At 46.0% G+C, this 17588-nt stretch overlaps 1 protein-coding gene across 4 annotated transcripts in view; it reads right to left on the bottom strand.

Moving 5' to 3' along the window:
• Positions 1 to 17588, bottom strand: part of WIPF3 (WAS/WASL interacting protein family member 3) — a 90633-nt gene that overhangs the window by 5237 nt on the left and 67808 nt on the right. For 3 of the 4 annotated variants that reach the window (XM_067746616.1, XM_067746618.1, XM_067746617.1), the window contains exons 6-7: positions 15696 to 15845; positions 14748 to 14849 (exon numbers count right to left, since the gene is read on the bottom strand). In XM_067746616.1, coding sequence (XP_067602717.1) covers positions 14748 to 14849; positions 15696 to 15845 — 252 coding nt within the window. Of the gene's footprint in view, positions 1 to 5060; positions 7311 to 14747; positions 14850 to 15695; positions 15846 to 17588 lie in introns of those variants that run through there. The other variant, XM_067746619.1, reaches the window with a different exon arrangement.

Raw genomic sequence — 17588 nt, 5'->3', positions numbered from 1 at the left:
AAATGGTGTCCCTGGGTCTCCTCTGCTGCATTTGGTGCAAGACTTTTCTGTCTGCTTCTGTCACAGGCTAGGAATTAAATAACCATGTCCCAAAGCCCTCCCAACAATTCACGTTGCTGTGCTACTTACAAAGCAACATGAAAAGCAGAAATATCAATCCCAGATTATTTATGATAGTGAAAAGCTGATACTAACCTGTATTCAACAAGTGTTTAGGAAATCTAGGGTTCATTATCGTATGATGGAGCACCAAGAAGCCATCTGAGTGTCTACAAAGGCTCAAATAATTCGGGATGATGTTTGAAATGTAGGACAAAAAAGCAGGCTAGAAACTGTATACATAGCAAGATGTCAACTATTTTAAAAAATCCATTTAAAAATGTAAATAATATACTGAATTGATTCCTTTTGGATTTACTGCTTTTTAAAAACTCTTAAAAATACTCTTCAAGTTTTCTACAATGGGCATATAAGTCATCTTAAGAATCTGTTATGGTAAGATATAGTTTTTTAAATGAACTGCCACATAGAAGGGTCTCTACACCTTACAAAACATTAATCCAATGGACACTATAATTTTCATTAAAATACTTTTAAAATTACCGAGTGCACTTGTTCTAGGATGAAGATATTTTTGGACCAATGGCATAGGGAGTACTAGGTTTTTAGTCAGATTTACAACTGAGCAAAAAGTAAAGAGACACTGATAAACAGCCCCTGACCGAATTCCACGCGGCAGTATGGCCTTGACACTATTGTTCTTAGATTTACGAAACTCCAGTCTACTACAGAAAAGCCTTCCTCTAGACCAGGGTTTCTTAACTTGGCTCTACTGACATTTGGGGCTGGAAAATTCTTTGTTGTGGGGTGTTGCCTGTGTGCTGTAAGCAGTTTCACAGCATCCCTGGTCTTTACCCACTAGACGCCACTAGCACATGCCCCAGACCATTTGTATCAACAAAAAAGGTCTCCAGGCAGTGCTGAATATCCCCTGGGGGGCAAAATCCCCCACTTGGAGGACGACTGGGCAACGAAACAGGCTTCTCCATAGGTAAGCAGTGCCCACTAGTTTTCATAAATACGACTGGAAACAACAGAGCTAAGGAGAATCAATTTCTTCTTAAAACAGAAAGGAAAACTCTGCACCTTGTTGTAAAAGAAATTTCACTGCTGCTAGAATGTGTGGCTGAGAGTTGCCAGGGTTACCCAGGATGCTTTTAATCCAAATATCTCCTTGGGGGGTTTTCCCTTACGAGATGCCACTAGAATCTCTTAGAATTAAACTGTAGAGCCCTTCTGCTTGAAACAGTCCTTCACACGGGCTGTTTGCCCACAGAAGAGTATTTCAGATTCGCTAAAATGGCGGTTTTCAAACTTTTGGTACCACAGCGCACAGTAAGAAATCTCTTTCCCATCTCTATCCAGTCACACGCGTCTACTGCATGCAGAGCAGCCCAAGGGACCGCTGCTGCTGCCCCCTAGTAACCAGATGGTGCCTCTTCCCCCAGTTATCAACACACTGTGTTGCAGAAGCTGCTGGCTGCAGAGCAGCTGGATAGGAAAGACTTCGCTAAACTGTGGGGCTTAAAGAAGAAAGTCTGTGCTTGGGCTGGAGGAGCAGAGGCCTGAGGGCCACGCTGGTTTCCAACTTTATTTTTTGTCACTTGTAAACCAAGCCAGGCTTGTACCTTTTCTCAGACAGAGATATGTTTTCAGGTCAAAAAAGAAAAAAAAAAAGTCCGTTCTGTAGCCAACGAACAAGAGGCTGAATACTGCAGGGCTTGGAAAACACCCAGAAAGGATTTACAAACTTGGTTGGCCATCAAAGCTGGGTCTCCCAGGACCCCTCCCAGTCTTGGAGTACAATTCCAGGGGCTGGGTGAGGAGAAAGTGGACTCCTAGGAGAAGCACATCTAACCGTCATCTCTGCGCCAACTCGGTCTCTCTCTAAGGTAGGGTCCACATGGCGTAAGGTGGAGAGTAGTAGGTATGGTGCAGAGAACCAAGCTGTGTATCTGAAACAAATGGGATGCTGCATACACCGGCCTCACGTGCAGAGAAGGAATGTTGGCCAGACCACGACAAGAACGGCAGATGGTTAGATGGAATCAAAAGCACAATTCTCTGTGACTGGGAACATTTCACTGGCAACGCTAACTGTATGACACAGACATTAAGTGGAACGGTAATTTCTGTTTCCCTTCCCATCCCCAAAGCAGTGCAACAGACAGGAAACGGTTGAAAAACAGAGGAGAATGTTGTTACTAGGTGATTTCAGTGCGGATTTCAGTGCGGGGATGAATACATGGGCTGGGCCAGAGTGAGGGTGCCCTCAGCAGTCTTCCCCAGGGTTCTGTATGTTGTGTGATGATTGTTTACAGAAGGGGTAGACAAAATAATTAGCTACTAAAGGTATCTGAAAAAGGCCTGAGAAAATCTGGTTAAAATGTTAAACCTTGTATTGCTACTGATGGGAGTAGTTGTTTTTATATCTTTTAAAAATAATAAAAAGATTCTGCTAAAAAATATATTTATCCAGAAACATGTTGATTTGAACTTTAAAAAGGAACATGGAATCATCATTTTCCCTTTTCAATACAGAGCCACTGAGTTCTGTTGGTAGCTCCCTTTCTAATGTCAAGTTCATCCTTTCCTCTCAAGTGAGCCTAGGGCATGTAGTGGGGTCTTCCTAGGCCTCTACATGGAGACTCCTCACTCACGAAGGCGTGGAACACACCCTTGGATTGGTTCTATGCTGTTCCAGTATTTTGGGCAGCCAACATGATACTATACATAGAGAATCCTAAAGATGCTACGAGAAAACTACTAGAGCTAATCAATGAATTTGGTAAAGCAGCAGGATACAAAATTAATGCACAGAAATCTCTGGCATTCCTATACACTAATGATGAAAAATCTGAAAGTGAAATCAAGAAAACACTCCCATCTACCATTGCAACAAAAAGAATAAAATATCTAGGAATAAACCTACCTAAGGAGACAAAAGACCTCTATGCAGAAAATTATAAGACACTGATGAAAGAAATTAAAGATGATACAAATAGATGGAGAGATACACCATGTTCTTGGATTGGAAGAATCAACATTGTGAAAATGACTCTACTACCCAAAGCAATCTACAGATTCAATGCAATTCCTATCAAACTACCACTGGCATTTTTCACAGAACTAGAACAAAAAATTTCACAATTTGTATGGAAACACAAAAGACCCTGAATAGCCAAAGCAATCTTGAGAACAAAAAATGGAGCTGGAGGAATCAGGCTCCCTGACTTCAGACTATACTACAAAGCTACAGCAATGAAGACAGTATGGTACTGGCACAAAAACAGAAAGATAGATCAATGGGACAGGATAGAAAGCCCAGAGATAAACCCACGCACATATGGTCACCTTATCTTTTTTTTTTTTTTTTTAGGGCACGCGGGCCTCTCACTGCTGTGGCCTCTCCCATTGTGGAGCACAGGCTCTGGACGCGCAGGCTCAGCGGCCATGGCTCATGGGCCCAGCCGCTCTGCGGCATGTGGGATCCTCCCAGACCGGGGCACGAACCCGTGTCCCCTGCATCACCAGGCGGACCCTCAACCACTGCACCACCAGGGAAGCCCTGGTCACCTTATCTTTGATAAAGGAGGCAGGAATGTACAGTGGAGAAAGGACAGCCTCTTCAATAAGTGGTGCTGGGAAAACTGGACAGGTACATGTAAAAGTATGAGATTAGATCACTCCCTAACACCATACACAAAAATAAGCTCAAAATGGATTAAAGACCTAAATGTAAGGCCAGAAACTATCAACCTCTTAGAGGAAAACATAGGCAGGACACTCTATGACATAAATCACAGCAAGATCCTTCTTGACCCACCTCCTAGAGAAATGGAAATAAAAACAAAAATAAACAAATGGGACCTAATGAAACTTCAAAGCTTTTGCACAGCAAAGGAAACCATAAACAAGACCAAAAGACAACCCTCAGAATGGGAGAAAATATTTGCAAATGAAGCAACTGACAAAGGATTAATCTCCAAAATTTATAAGCAGCTCATGCAGCTCAATAACAAAAAAACAAACAACCCAATCCAAAAATGGGCAGAAGACCTAAATAGACATTTCTCCAAAGAAGATATACAGACTGCCAACAAACACATGAAAGAATGCTCAACATCATTAATCATTAGAGAAATGCAAATCAAAACTACAATGAGATATCATCTCACACCAGTCAGAATGGCCATCATCAAAAAATCTAGAAACAATAAATGCTGGAGAGGGTGTGGAGAAAAGGGAACACTCTTGCACTGCTGGTGGGAATGTGAATTGGTACAGCCACTATGGAGAACAGTATGGAGGTTCCTTAAAAAGCTACAAATAGAACTACCATATGACCCAGCAATCCCACTACTGGGCATATACCCTGAGAAAACCATAATTCAGAAAGAGTCATGTACCAAAATGTTCACTGCAGCTCTATTTAAAATAGCCTGGAGATGGAAACAACCTAAGTGTCCATCATCAGATGAATGGATAAAGAAGATGTGGCACATATATACAATGGAATATTACTCAGCCATAAAAAGAAATGAAATTGAGCTATTTGTAATGAGGTGGATGGACCTAGCGTCTGTCATACAGAGTGAAGTAAGTCAGAAAGAGAAAACAAATACCGTATGCTAACACATATATATGGAATTTAAGAAAAAAAAATGTCATGAAGAACCTAGGGGTAAGACAGGAATAAAGACCTACTAGAGAATGGACTTGAGGATGTGGGGAGGAGGAAGGGTAAGCTGTGACAAAGTGAGAGAGTGGCATGGACATATATACACTACCAAACATAAAACAGATAGCTAGTGGGAAGCAGCTGCATAGCACAGGGAGATCAGCTCGGTGCTTTGTGACCACCTAGAGGGGTGGGATAGGGAGGGTGGGAGGGAGGGAGACGCAAGAGGGAAGAGATATGGGAACATATGTATATGTGTAACTGATTCACTTTGTTATAAAGCAGAAACTAACACACCATTGTAAAGCAATTATACTCCAATAAAGATGTAAAAAAATAAATAAAGTTCATGGATCTGAAAAAAAAATAAAATAAAAATAAAAAAAAAAAAAGAACAAGCCTGAGGTTCTCTTAGGTGACATGGAACAAAGAACCTCACCTCAAGCCCCGGCTTTGCCACCAGCTGTGACCAGAGGCAGATCACCCTACTTCTGCCTCGGTTATTTCAGTCTGACCTGAAGGAGCTGGGCTGGAAAACCTCATAGGGCCTTCCCTGTTCTAATGCTGGAAGCCTCTCACGGTCTCTAACTAAAGGAAATGACAGGTTTCATTGGAAATGATAATACTAGTATCTGCCAGGGCTACGCCTCAGAAATTGCTTACCTGGCCTTTCCTCTCCTTCCTTGCTGTCACTGCCATAGTTGACGTTGGCCTGAGGGACCCACGTCTCCCTCGTAGAGAACTTACATTGTCACCCTACACACCTCGGGGCACTCAGACCAGGGGTGGGCTAATCATAGTCTCTCTGTCAATAATTTGGAATTTTAAAATTAGTTTTAACGCTTATTAAAAGTAATATATATTTATTATAGAACACTTGGACAAAATAGTGAAGCATAAGGAAAATAAAAATCACCCAGCATTCCACCATTGAGGGCTAACCACTCTTAACACTGTACTGGATATATTTCTAGCCTCTTCTCTCTTTCCTTTATTTGGTCCACTTTTCCCTCTCCATATAAATTCATGAAATATTTTCTTTTTAAAATTAAATTTAGGTTTTATTTAATGTAATTTTAGTATGCCAGGTTTTTTTGTTTTGTTTTCTCATGGGAGCATTGGCATTTTCCCATGTCACTAAATATTCAACAGCGCTATTATAACAGATGCAGAACATTCCATCCTGTGGCTCTGCACTAATTAATTTATTTATTGTTGGATATTTGTGCTGTTTTCAAATTTCTTCTGTAAATGGTTTAGCAATGTAGATATGTGTGGATATTGTTAATTATTAATTCAACAAGTGGTTACTGAGTGTCTGTGTGCCTGGCCTCAGGCCAGGAGCTGATGGTAGACCAGTGAATAAAAATGGATGCCGTCTCCACCCTCCAGGGCCTTATACTGTACTGGGGAAGACAGGTAAATATATAACATGTCAGGAGGTGATAGATGCCTTGAAGAAAACGATAAGGCAGCATAAAGAGAGCACAAGTGATAGGACAGGAAGTGCTGTTATTTTATCTGTAGTGGTCATCAGGGAAGGCCATAAGCAGGGGTGTAGTCACCGGTAATAATCAGGCATGGCTAAGGTAAGTGCACCAGGGCAGAGGTCCTTACTGCCTAACTGCCCTCCACAAGGGCGAAAGACACACCCTGGCACTGGCGTTGTCTTCTGATTCTCTCAGTCTTGGGACATCTAATCCTTTGATTTACGGCATGAACCACCAAGAGCTGTTAACGTTACTGCAGTGCTTGGTGGAGAAGTTTCTCTGCTAATGGGAATAATGGTAGCTAGTTGTGCTACAGGTATAAAGTAACTCTATTTTAATAAAAGACCTAAAGGAGGCAGGGGGTAAGTCTCGCAGATACCTGAGGAAAGTGGCCCATAGAAGGAAGGGCAAGTGCAAAGCGCCCAGAGATGGGGGGTGTGCTTGGAGCGTTCTACACATTGTAGGTGGTCCATGCTGTTGGAGGGAAGTGACGATGGGGAGAGTGGCGGCAATGGGCAGTTCATGTGGGTCTTAGAAGCCATGATGGGAATTTCTGATTGACTTGGAGGGAGATGGGAATTCACTGGAGGATTGTAAGCAGGGGCAGCGTGACTGGGCTTTAGAGGAATCACTTCGGGCTGCCGTGTGGAGCAGGGACACCGGTTAGCAGGTGCTTGCAGCATCCAGGTGAGAAACGACAGTGGCTTCAGCCAGGGGTGAGTGACAGAGGACACGTGATCAGATTGGGGATGCATTTCCAAGGGGGAGGTCCCAGAATTTACTGGGAAATTGGATGTGGGAGCAGAAGAGACAAAAAGAAGCCAAATACGATTCTAAGGTTTTTGGTATGACAAAAAATGGAGGAGCAGTGGGCTTGCAGTGGGAGGAGAGGGGAGAAAGGGGGCAGCCAGAAAATCTAAGCAAAGAAGCGCTTCAGGAGGAGGGTGTGATGGACTGCAGCTGACGCCTCTGACCCCTGGATTTGGCCACGTTCGGGTCCACTGGTAGCCTTGGCAAGGGCTCAGTCTATGGCGTGAAGGGAGAAGGCCTGAGAGGACGGGGAGAGGAGATGGTGTTGCCTATAAGAAGAGCAGAGAAATGGCCCAGGGGAGGTCAAGGGAGATTTTTTTATATATATATAAATATCTGGTAAGATTAAAAAAAATTTTTTTTGGCCGTGCCATGTGGTTTGCAGGATCTTAGTTCTCCGACCTGGTATTGAACCTGCACCCTTGGCAGTGAAAGTGCAGAGTCCTAACCACTGGACCACCAGGGAATTCCCAAGGGAGATTTTATTTATAGATATTACAGTATCTTTGCAGGTTCAGAGGAATAAAGGAGTAACCTGGAAAGACAGGAGGTGGTAAGAGAGTGGGATGCTGGAAGATAGCTTATGGAGGGCTGTGGTCCCCAGTAATAATCAGACGTGGCTAAGATAAGTAAGCCAGGACAGAGATCCTTACTGCTCAACTGCCCTCCCGCCACAAAGGCGAAAGACTCTGGCTCCGGCTTTGTCTTCTGATTCTTTCAGTCTGGGGACATCTAATCCTTTGATTTTATGATGTGAACCACCCTGTACTGTTAAAGTTACTGCACTGCCTGGTGGAGAAGTTTCTCTGCTAATGGAAGTAATGGTAGCCAGTTTTGCTATAAGTGTAAAGTAACTCTATTTTAGAAAAGGAGTTGGGCCACAATGAGATACCACTTCACACCCATCAAGATGGCTACAGACAAAACAAAGCACCAAGACCAGAAAATAACAAGGGTTGGAGAGGATGTGGAGAAACTGGAACACTTGTGTACTGGTGGTAGGAATGTAAAATGGAAAACAGTATGGTGGTTCCTCAAAAAATTAAAAATAGAATTACCATATCATCCAGTAATTCCACTTCTGGGTGTATACACAAAAGAATTGAAAGCAGGGTCTCAAACAGTTATTGGTACACTCATGTACATAGCAGCATTGTTCACAACAGCCAAAAGATGGAAGCAACCCAAGTGTCTATTGATGGATGAATAGATAAACAAAATGTGGTAAATACATACAACGGAATATTATTCAGCCTTAAAAAGGAAGGAAATTGTGACATACGCTACAACATGGATGAACCTTGAGGACATTATGCTAAGTGAAATAAGCCAGTCTCAAAAAGTCAAGTAGGGCTTCCCTGGTGGTACAGTGGTTAAGAATCCATCTGCCAATGCAGGGGACACGGGTTCAAGCCCTGGTCCAGGAAGATCCCACATGCCGCGGAGCAACTAAGCCCATGCGCCACAACTACTGAGCCTGCGCTCTAGAGCCTGAGGGCCACAACTACTGAACCCACGTGCCACAACTGCTGAAGCCCACGTGCCTAGAGCCCGTGCTTCGAAACGAGAAGCCACCGCAATGAGAAGTCTGCGCACCTCAACAAAGAGTAGTCCCCGCTCGCCGCAACTAGAGAAAGCCCGCGTGCTGTAACGAAGACCCAACACAGCCAAAAATAAATAAATATAAATAAATTTTTTAAAAAAATTAAAAAAAAAGTCAAGTATAGCACAATTCTAGTTATATACCAAGAGTAGTCAAACTCATAGAGCCACAGAGCTAGAAACTAGAACAGTGGTTACCAGGGGGTTGGGGGAGGGGAGAATGGGGAGTTGTTTAATGGGTACAGAGTTTCAATTTTGTGAGATGAAAAGAGTTCTGGAAATTGGTTGCACAACAATGTAAATGCATTTCACACTACTGAACTGTACACATAAAAATGGTTAGGATGGTCAGTTTCATGTTATTTGTGTGTATATATATATATATAATATATATATATTTTTTGGCTGCATTGGGTCTTTGTTGCTGCGTGCGGGTTTTCTCTAGTTGTGGTGAGTGGGAGCTATTCTTCACTGCGGTGCGCGGGCTTCTCATTGCAGTGGCTTCTCTTGTTGCAGAGCACCGGCTCTAGGCGCACGGGCTTCAATAGTTGTGGCACATGGGCTCAGTAGTTGTGGCTCGCAGGCCCTAGGGTGCACGGGGCTTCAGTAGTTGTGGCTCGTGGGCTCTAGAGCCCAGGCTCAGTAGTTGTGGCGCACGGGCTTAGTTGCTCTGCAGCATGTGGGATCTTCCCGGACCAGGGCTCAAACCTGTGTCCCCTGCATTGGCAGGCAGATTCTTAACCACTGTACCACCAGGGAAGTCCCCATGTTATGTTCTTTTTTAACCACAATTAAACGTAAAGAAAAAAGGAGTTGGGATGAAAACGGTCAAATTTTTAATCACCCACTTTCCCACTGAACTGATCGTGATGAGGATGGTTTTGCTGGGAACACCAGACTGAAATGTTATGTTCGGGTGTCTTTCTCTCCTCCCTTCCTTCACCAGTGTGTGAATCTCTCACGGGTAAGTCAGGGGGATCATTTGTCTAAATCTCTCCAGAGCTGAGGGCCTCAATAAATATCTGTCCATATGAGGATGACTTCACTCTTTCTACCATCATTGTGTTAATGAATATTTGTGAGCTACGCATGTTTCCCAAAGATTCTTAGTGATAGGGTTTTTTCACTTTCTTTTCATTGTGGTAAAGTACATATAATATACAATTTACCATTAATGACACTTCGTACATTCCCGTTGTTGTGTAACCATCACCACTATCTAGTTGCAGAACATTTTCATCAGCCCAAGAGGACTCATTAGCAGTCACTCCCCATTCTCCATACTCCCCTGCCCTTGGCAACTGCTAAATTCACTTTCTGTGTCTTTGAATTTGCCTATTTTAGATATTTCATATCAATGGAATCTTATGTGGGCTTTATGTCTGGCTTCTTTCGTTTAGCATAATGTTTCCAAGGTTCATCCATGTTGTAGCACATACCACTGCTTCATTCTTTCTTACTGTCCAATAATATTCCATTGCATGACTACACCACATTTTGTTTATCCATTTACTAGTTGATGGGCATTTGGGTTGTCACCTTTTGGCTACTGTGAATAGTGCTGCTGTGAATATTTGTCTATGAACTCTTGTTTGAACACCTGTTTTCAATTCTTTGGGGTATACACCCAGGAGTGGAATTGCTAGGTCATACGGTAATTCTGTTTAACTTATTGAGGAACCCGTGCCTTTTAAAAACACTTAAAAATTGGACAAAATCATCTACCAAAGAAAGAGCATGGCTCATACTTGCAGAGTGGAGACAGGGAGGATGGCGCCGGAAGAGCTAAGCCTTAGGGTATGTGTGTGCCGTGTGTGTATGTGTGTGTGTGTGTGTGTGTGCGCGCGCGCGTGTGTGTGTGTCTCGGAAGGACAGAGAGAAAGCAGGCAAGCGGGCGGAGACAGAGCTCCAGAACTGCTACAAAAGAGCACAGGGACACCCTCATCTGACGGAACCAACGCAGTCTCCCACACCATGAAGAACTCTAACCTTGGGTTACAGGTCAATGGCAGAATGCAAGAGAAAAACTGTGAGAAGAAATGTCATCAGATAGGCATGACCTACACCCACATAATTAACAAGCGTCTCCCCCACGGCTCGCAGGAACGGCAGGAACATGCTCATTTAACTGTGCCAGGAGGCTACTGAAGTATGTTATGTCCACCAATGCCACATCAGTCTAAAGCTATATCTTCTTTTTGAAATGGCAAATGCCCTTTCTGGTCTGTAGGATGTCAATTCATTAGTACGTTGCGTTTTTATTTTTTAACTGCTCCTTCTTGATCCTCAGGAGATTATTTATTTTGGTGTGGGCACTGATTTGAACATTTCTCTGAAAGCAGAGGAACACAGCACAGACTGCCGCCTCTGCCCTCCTGGTGAGCTGTATGGGGTGAAGCTTTTCTTCTGTTCTCAGAGATGAGGCTAGGCACCACGGGCTCCAAATGCAGGTAAGTTCGATTTTACTGAGTCTGAAGATTGAAGGACTCCACAGCACATTACTGAGAAAGGCTGTATAACAAAGAGATTTTTAAGACTCTGTTTTTCTGAAGTGGTTGAGGGCAGAGATCAGCAAAATACAGCCAGCAGACCAAATTCAGCCAGCAACTGCTTTCACAGATAAAGTTTTACTGGAAGACAGCCATGCCCATTTCTTTACGTGTTGTCTGTGGCTGTTCTCATGTCAAAACAGCAGAGCTGAGTAGTTGTGACAGAGGCCAGATGGCAGGCAGAACCTCAGCATGTCCTCTCTGGCCCTTTAAAGAAAATGTTTGCTGAGCCCTGGTTTAGGGTAAGGCTCCAAACTGATGACCCGCAGAGCTAGTTCCCATTCCTGACCTTACCCCTCAGCCTCAGACCTGTGTACTCCCTGTTCCACCTGCCCCAGGTCATCTCCCCCTTGCAGCCCTCCAGGCACCTCCACTCGCCCTGATCCATCACTTCGTCTCCTCCTGAAACCTGCGCCTCTCCAGCTCCTTCTTCTTGGTGCCGCACCGTCCATCCAGGCCCAGGTTGGTACTCAGAGGCCCTCAGCTCCTCTTCTACTTCTCTTGCTCCTCTCATGGCCTGCATCCCCAAGCCCTGGCAACCCTCACCCCCATCCATCCTCCCTCGCATGGACCCTTCTCAAAGCCACAGGTTTCCTGACCTTGGTCTCTACCTCCTCTGATCAAACCACCAGTTATCAGACTCAACCTAGACCTAACCACATCCCTTCTCAGAGTTCACCATGGCTGCATGGCTCAGACACCCCTGGGTCTGAAATTCCTGGCTCTGCCTCTAACTTGCTGTGAGGCCTTAGGCAAGTCACTTGGCCTGTATGGACCTCCTTTCCCCTACGTGAAAACTTTCTACATTAAGGACTTATGATAAGGTCTGCAAAGCACCTAGAACCATGCCAGGCACATCTGAGCAGGTCTACGACAGGAGCACTTACTGTATTGGCGGTGGTTAGTATTTCACTGACAGCTCTGCTTATAGGTTCTGCTTATATCCCTTAGAAGGGATAAAACATCCTTCACATTAGGAGGGAACATATCTCCTTGTCCTCTTCATGTGTGGGCACCTCCTGTAGGGTAGGTAACACGCCTAGGCTCTCTCTGCCCTCTTTTTCTGGTGAGTTGAACAGAGGGAACTAGCCATGTGCAGCCTGGCCCCTTCTAGGTTCCCTCTTTGAAATCTGGCTGCTGTGTATTAAGGATTATTCCGTCCTGCCCTCCTGGCCATGTGGAAAGCTCTGTGAGGCTGCTCTGGGGCTGCAGGGGGAGGCCAGCCTCAGTCTCCTCACCTGTAAATCCCCTGGCCTGGGGGAGTCAGCAAACCTCCCCCAGTATTAGAGTTTGCTGTGACCTAAGCTCTGCCAATAAAAACACTAAGATCTTCATCCGTCTGACCTGTGAACATTTCATATGATGGGAAAAGAAGTATTATTTATTGACCCTCTGCCCCGCGAAGCCTAACATCTCTGGCAGCCGGTGCGGTCCTCTCCAGGCACCGTGTGCCCTCACACACCACGTAGGACTTTCCTGTCATTCTTAAACGGCCCAAACGCTATCGTGCCTCTCTCCTGGGGGTGTGCCATGCTCAGCCTTTCCACCCAGTGGAAATGTGACCTCTCTCTACGCCTTCAAGTCCCGTCTCCACCTCCACCCTCATGCCCGCTGTGGTGCCCCCTGCACTTTAAACAATCAGTGATTAAGACACTCCGTTGTGATCTAGTTAATGTCTCACACTTCTATCTCGGGAGTGTGCACGCTGGCGGCTTGGTGGTAGGGACCTTGTTGCTTACACCTTGTAGTCTCTGGGGCCAGCATGGTGCCAAGCATACAGTGGGCAGTTCACGCCCATCTGCTGAGCTCGAACTGAGCAAGAATGGGAGCCTGACCCAGCACCCGTGTCCTCCACCATCACGTCTCCACGGTCTATTTAAACCCCAGGTGGAGTGATTTCCCTTCATCAATCTTTATCCCGCTCCTCTCTCTTCCTCTCTCTCTCTCAATTCAGAGGAGTACCGTTGACCCTGAAACAACATGGGTTTGAACTGCATGGGTCCACTTATACGAGGATGTTTTTCAGTAGTAAAACTACAGTACGACAGTCTGTGGTTGGTGGAATCCTCCACATCCAAGGATGTGGAGGGCCAACGATGCATATGAAGCCCTGCGTTGTTCAAGGGTCAACTGTATTTACATATTATTAAAAAACATACAAGTGGGCTTCCCTGGTGGCACAGAGGCTGAGAGTCCGCCTGCCGATGCAGGGGACACGGGTTCGTGCCCCGGTCCGGGAAGATCCCACATGCCGCGGAGAGGCTGGGCCCATGAGCCATGGCCGCTGAGCCTGCGCGTCCAGAGCCTGTGCTCCGCAACGGGAGAGGCCACAATGGTGAGAGGCCCGTGTACCGCAACAAAACAAAACAAAACAAAAACATACAAGTCACTTCTCTCTAAATGTGCAATCCACCGGCACGCAGAGAAAGTTCTGCCCAGGCTGATCCCGAGAGGACCTCTCACCTGAGCAGAGAGCAGGCTGGTGCTCCTTGGTCTGCCCTGCAGGAAGCTGAACCCTGGGGAAGGGACTTCACCAAGGCCCCTTTGAAAGGAGTCAGTCAAAGAGCCAGGTTCCCGGTCTGGGGCTAAGCTTGGATACTGACGATTTTCCATGCTGGTCTGCAGATGTCTGGGGCTGAGGGCCTTACTCGGGTTGTGGGGTGGAAAACACATTGGACCCTCACCCCAGGTTGCTGGCTCTGCCTCCCTCTTACCAGCTCCTGCCCACTTGGATTGAATCAGCAGACAAGAATTACGTTAACAGGCAGCATCACTGTGTGGTCAACAACTACTGTGCTCTTCTTTGCTTTCTGTGCTCCTGAAGTACTGCCTCCCTGCCCGTTGGGCCATGAAGGGCAGGCCGGCCAGCCTTCCTTGATTCTTAGGGCTGGGCAGGTAAGCCAAGTGAAGGCCTCTCTTGGGGCCTGGCCGCACGATGAGATCGGGAGGAGGAAGGCTCTCACTGGACTGAGGTTTTCAGTCTTAGATGGACATTGGAATCACGTGGCAATTTTCAAAAATACTGACATCTGTGTCCTACCCTGGATATTCTGACTTACCTGCGCTAGGCGCAGCCTGGCCTTCAGATTTTTAAAAGCTGTCTAGGTCATTCTAATGCATTACCAAGGTAGGAACCACTGACCTAAGGCATTCTCTATTTCAGAGTCTGCCAGAGTTTTGAATTGGGGGTTTTGGGGTTCTTCCCCAACTATTAATGCGAAGCTCCTGAATCCCATTTTGCTGTTGTCTTGGGGCGTTTAGCTCCCCAGTCAAAAGCCCCAGGGAGGGGAGGGACCAGTGGTAAATTTAGGCAACCAAATCCGATGCCACATAACTAAACTTGGTGTTCTGTAAAAAACCTCTACATGAACCCTTGGAGATTAGGGCAAATAAATGTTCTGAAACTTCCAGAAGTATGAACATCGCCGCATCCCTGCAATAGGACAGTGAGATCCTGATGTCACACTTTACACAGCCTGTGGCCAGTCAGTGCACCCAAGCACCTAATTCTGGAGGGTCAGGGAAAACCAGGAGTCTTATCAAGGTGGTACTTACTTCTGGGGATCTTGCTGGGGTAAATCTTCTGGCATGGTTTATACTCATCCGGAGGAGGAAAATCTTCCATAGAATGGAACGTGAATTTAGACTCAAAGTCATCTGCACACACGGAAATGCCAAAATTATTCTGGTTACTGTGAGGACCCAAGTTTTGGTCATTGCCAGGAGCATACAGGTTTGCCTGCCCAGTGCAAGATTTTAATGGCAGAGCTATTCCCCCCTAAGACATCCATTCACCTCTTAATTTTTACTATTTAGCTGGGGCAAGAGGGAATCAGGAAAAGTGAAATCATAGACTCTCCCCATCATCCACCTCAACTTACTTCAACCAGCATCTTAAGGAAGCTTCTAAAGGGAGCAGAAGTGCCACAGGCCTATCCAGGGTCCAGAGTCAGAGGTGGGGAAACTGGCAGCAACAAGGGACCAGCAAAGTCCCTGTGGCCTGAAGCCCCTCTTGTGTCCCTGGGGAGGACTCTGGCGGGGAGAGGTGGACAGAACGGGAGTCCTCAGCCTGGCTGGTGGGAAGGAGCACAGCCTGTGTGCATTTGGGGACCTGGGCATCCTAAAGCAAATGGGTTCTGCCCTGAGCTCCTGATGGCAAGAGGAGAGGGGTCTTGTGGCCCTTTCATGAGTTGAGTCCCTGCTTTGTGATCTAGGCTTTGTGTGTGACGGTAGTTCAGCCCACAAAGGGATCCAAAGACTTTTGGTCACACCTGACCCCAGATGACTTTCCCATCTCAAGAAGGTTGGAGAGTGGTTTCTGGAACCTCCCAGAAAGCCGCAAGAGAAACCTTATTTAACACAACCTGTAGGTTGTTCTGTGCTAGAGTGAGCCCCCTGTTCTTGTGAAGCACGCACCCTGAAATGACGGCACTGTGGGCTGGGAGACCGCCCCCCCATCCCTGAGCCAGGGGAAACCATTTCCTCACTCACAGCCCTGCTCACCAATGATGTGCAGGCTTCCGTTCCGCAGCTGACCTCCAGGCTGCTGGGTCAGGGTCCAGGCTGGGGCCTGCTGGCTCCTGCTTGAAAGCTCCGTGGTGGGTGACCTGGCGGGGGGTGCTGGGGGCGGGTTCAGCTTTCCCCCACTGGTCGCTGACAGAGAAGAGGACAGTGTATTCAGATACAGGCCTTCAGATAGGGCATGGTGGATGCTATAACCTTCTGTGAGAGGTGAGGTATTGAGATCTTTGGATATAATATGATACGGTGATAAAAAGGCAGCCTCTGGAGGCAAGTTGCTTGGGACTGAACCCCAGTTCTCCTGCTGGGATAATAACACAACCTCTTTGTGCCTCAGTTTCCTCATCTATAAAATGGGAATAATAATATACATACCTCCTGGGTTTGCTGAGAGGGTTAAGCGAGTTGATTTAATTCAAGTCGCATGTAAAAATAGGTAACTAACGAGAACCTACTGTATAGCACAGGGAACTCTACTAGATGCTCTGTGGTGAACTAAATGGGAAGGAAATCCAAAAAAGAGGGGATATATGTACACGTATAGCTGATTCACTTTACTGTACAGTATAAACTAACACATTATTATAAAGCAACTATACTCCAATAAAAAAAGAAAAAAATTCAAGTGGCATGTAGTAAGCATTCAATAAATATTAGCTGCTGTGATAATATCAACCCTCATCATCAGATGGTACAGCCCAAAGAAGTGGACCCACTGCAGAGTCCTATGCAAGGGAAGGACTGTGTGCAGGTGAGACTCAGAGCGGGGCTAGATGAACAAGCTGTGGGGGGCTTGCTCCTGCCCCTGGGTCCGCTCACGCTGTTCCCCTGCACTGCAGACCCTCGTTTCTCCTTCCAGTCAATCTAAACCCTACCTGACCACCAGGGCCCAACTCAGATCTCATCTACTTCATCAATTCTTCCCTGATGACCTCCGTGGGAGGCTCACTCTCCTTTGCCAAGACTTTTTTGTATGACCCACTTGGCAATTAATAACCCGCTGCCTTGGCACATCAACCCAGGTCCTTGACTCTTCACTTCGCTCTCGAAGTGATGACAACGGCTCCTTTATCATCTGTGCCAAGATGTTCACAATTGCAACCTCTTACTCTTCCTTGCAGTTGGCCTGAAGCAGAAATTACCCTCATGTTGTTCACGGAAAACCAAGTTTCACATCCAAAGACGCAGTGAAAGGGGCCAGACGAGCATCCACTCCTGGCCTCGGCTGTGCAGCTCTGGAGCCTGCAAAGGCACCCGGCCGCCGCAGCTGCTCTCCTCCCCAAAGGCCATCAGAGCACCTCCCCTCTCAGCTCCACTCTCTGCCTTTCTCCTTTCCCAGTCCCCTTCCTTTCCCTTGCTGGTCTTCCCTTCCTCTGTACCAGAATCCACTAGGATTTACTTGCTCCCACAAGCAGACTAAAGAGGCTAAGGGGCTGCTGACCCCTCTTCTGGGTGAAAAGCTGCCCCTGCACTTGGTTAGAGGGAAGGAAAGGAAATCACGCTGCTGAGCCCCGGCTCCTTGCAAAGCACTTCAGGCACACTTCCTCACTTAGTATTCATAACAGTCCTATGTGAAAGGTGTTTTATTGTTATTATTTCCATTTGTCAAATTAGAAAAAAGCAAGGTTTAAGGGCATTAAAAAAGACTGGCCTAAGGTTACACAGGAGTGGGTGGGAAGGCAGGATTTGAATTCAGATCTCTCTGAATCTAAAGCATTGGTTATTTTCACCACATCTTGAACATTTAAGAATCACAAGCGTCAGAAGGGGCTCATGAGTACTAATGCTGGACCTTATGGTGATTAGTCAGCTGAAAAGAGAATGATTAAAACCTTATCTCTTGTGACCAAAAGCCTTAAAAATATTCTTGCTTTT

Source organism: Pseudorca crassidens, chromosome 8 (assembly GCF_039906515.1).
Source record: "Pseudorca crassidens isolate mPseCra1 chromosome 8, mPseCra1.hap1, whole genome shotgun sequence".
NCBI lineage: Eukaryota > Metazoa > Chordata > Mammalia > Artiodactyla > Delphinidae > Pseudorca > Pseudorca crassidens.
Note: the sequence above shows the minus strand (reverse complement) of the source record. Positions and strands in the feature narration are given on the sequence as shown.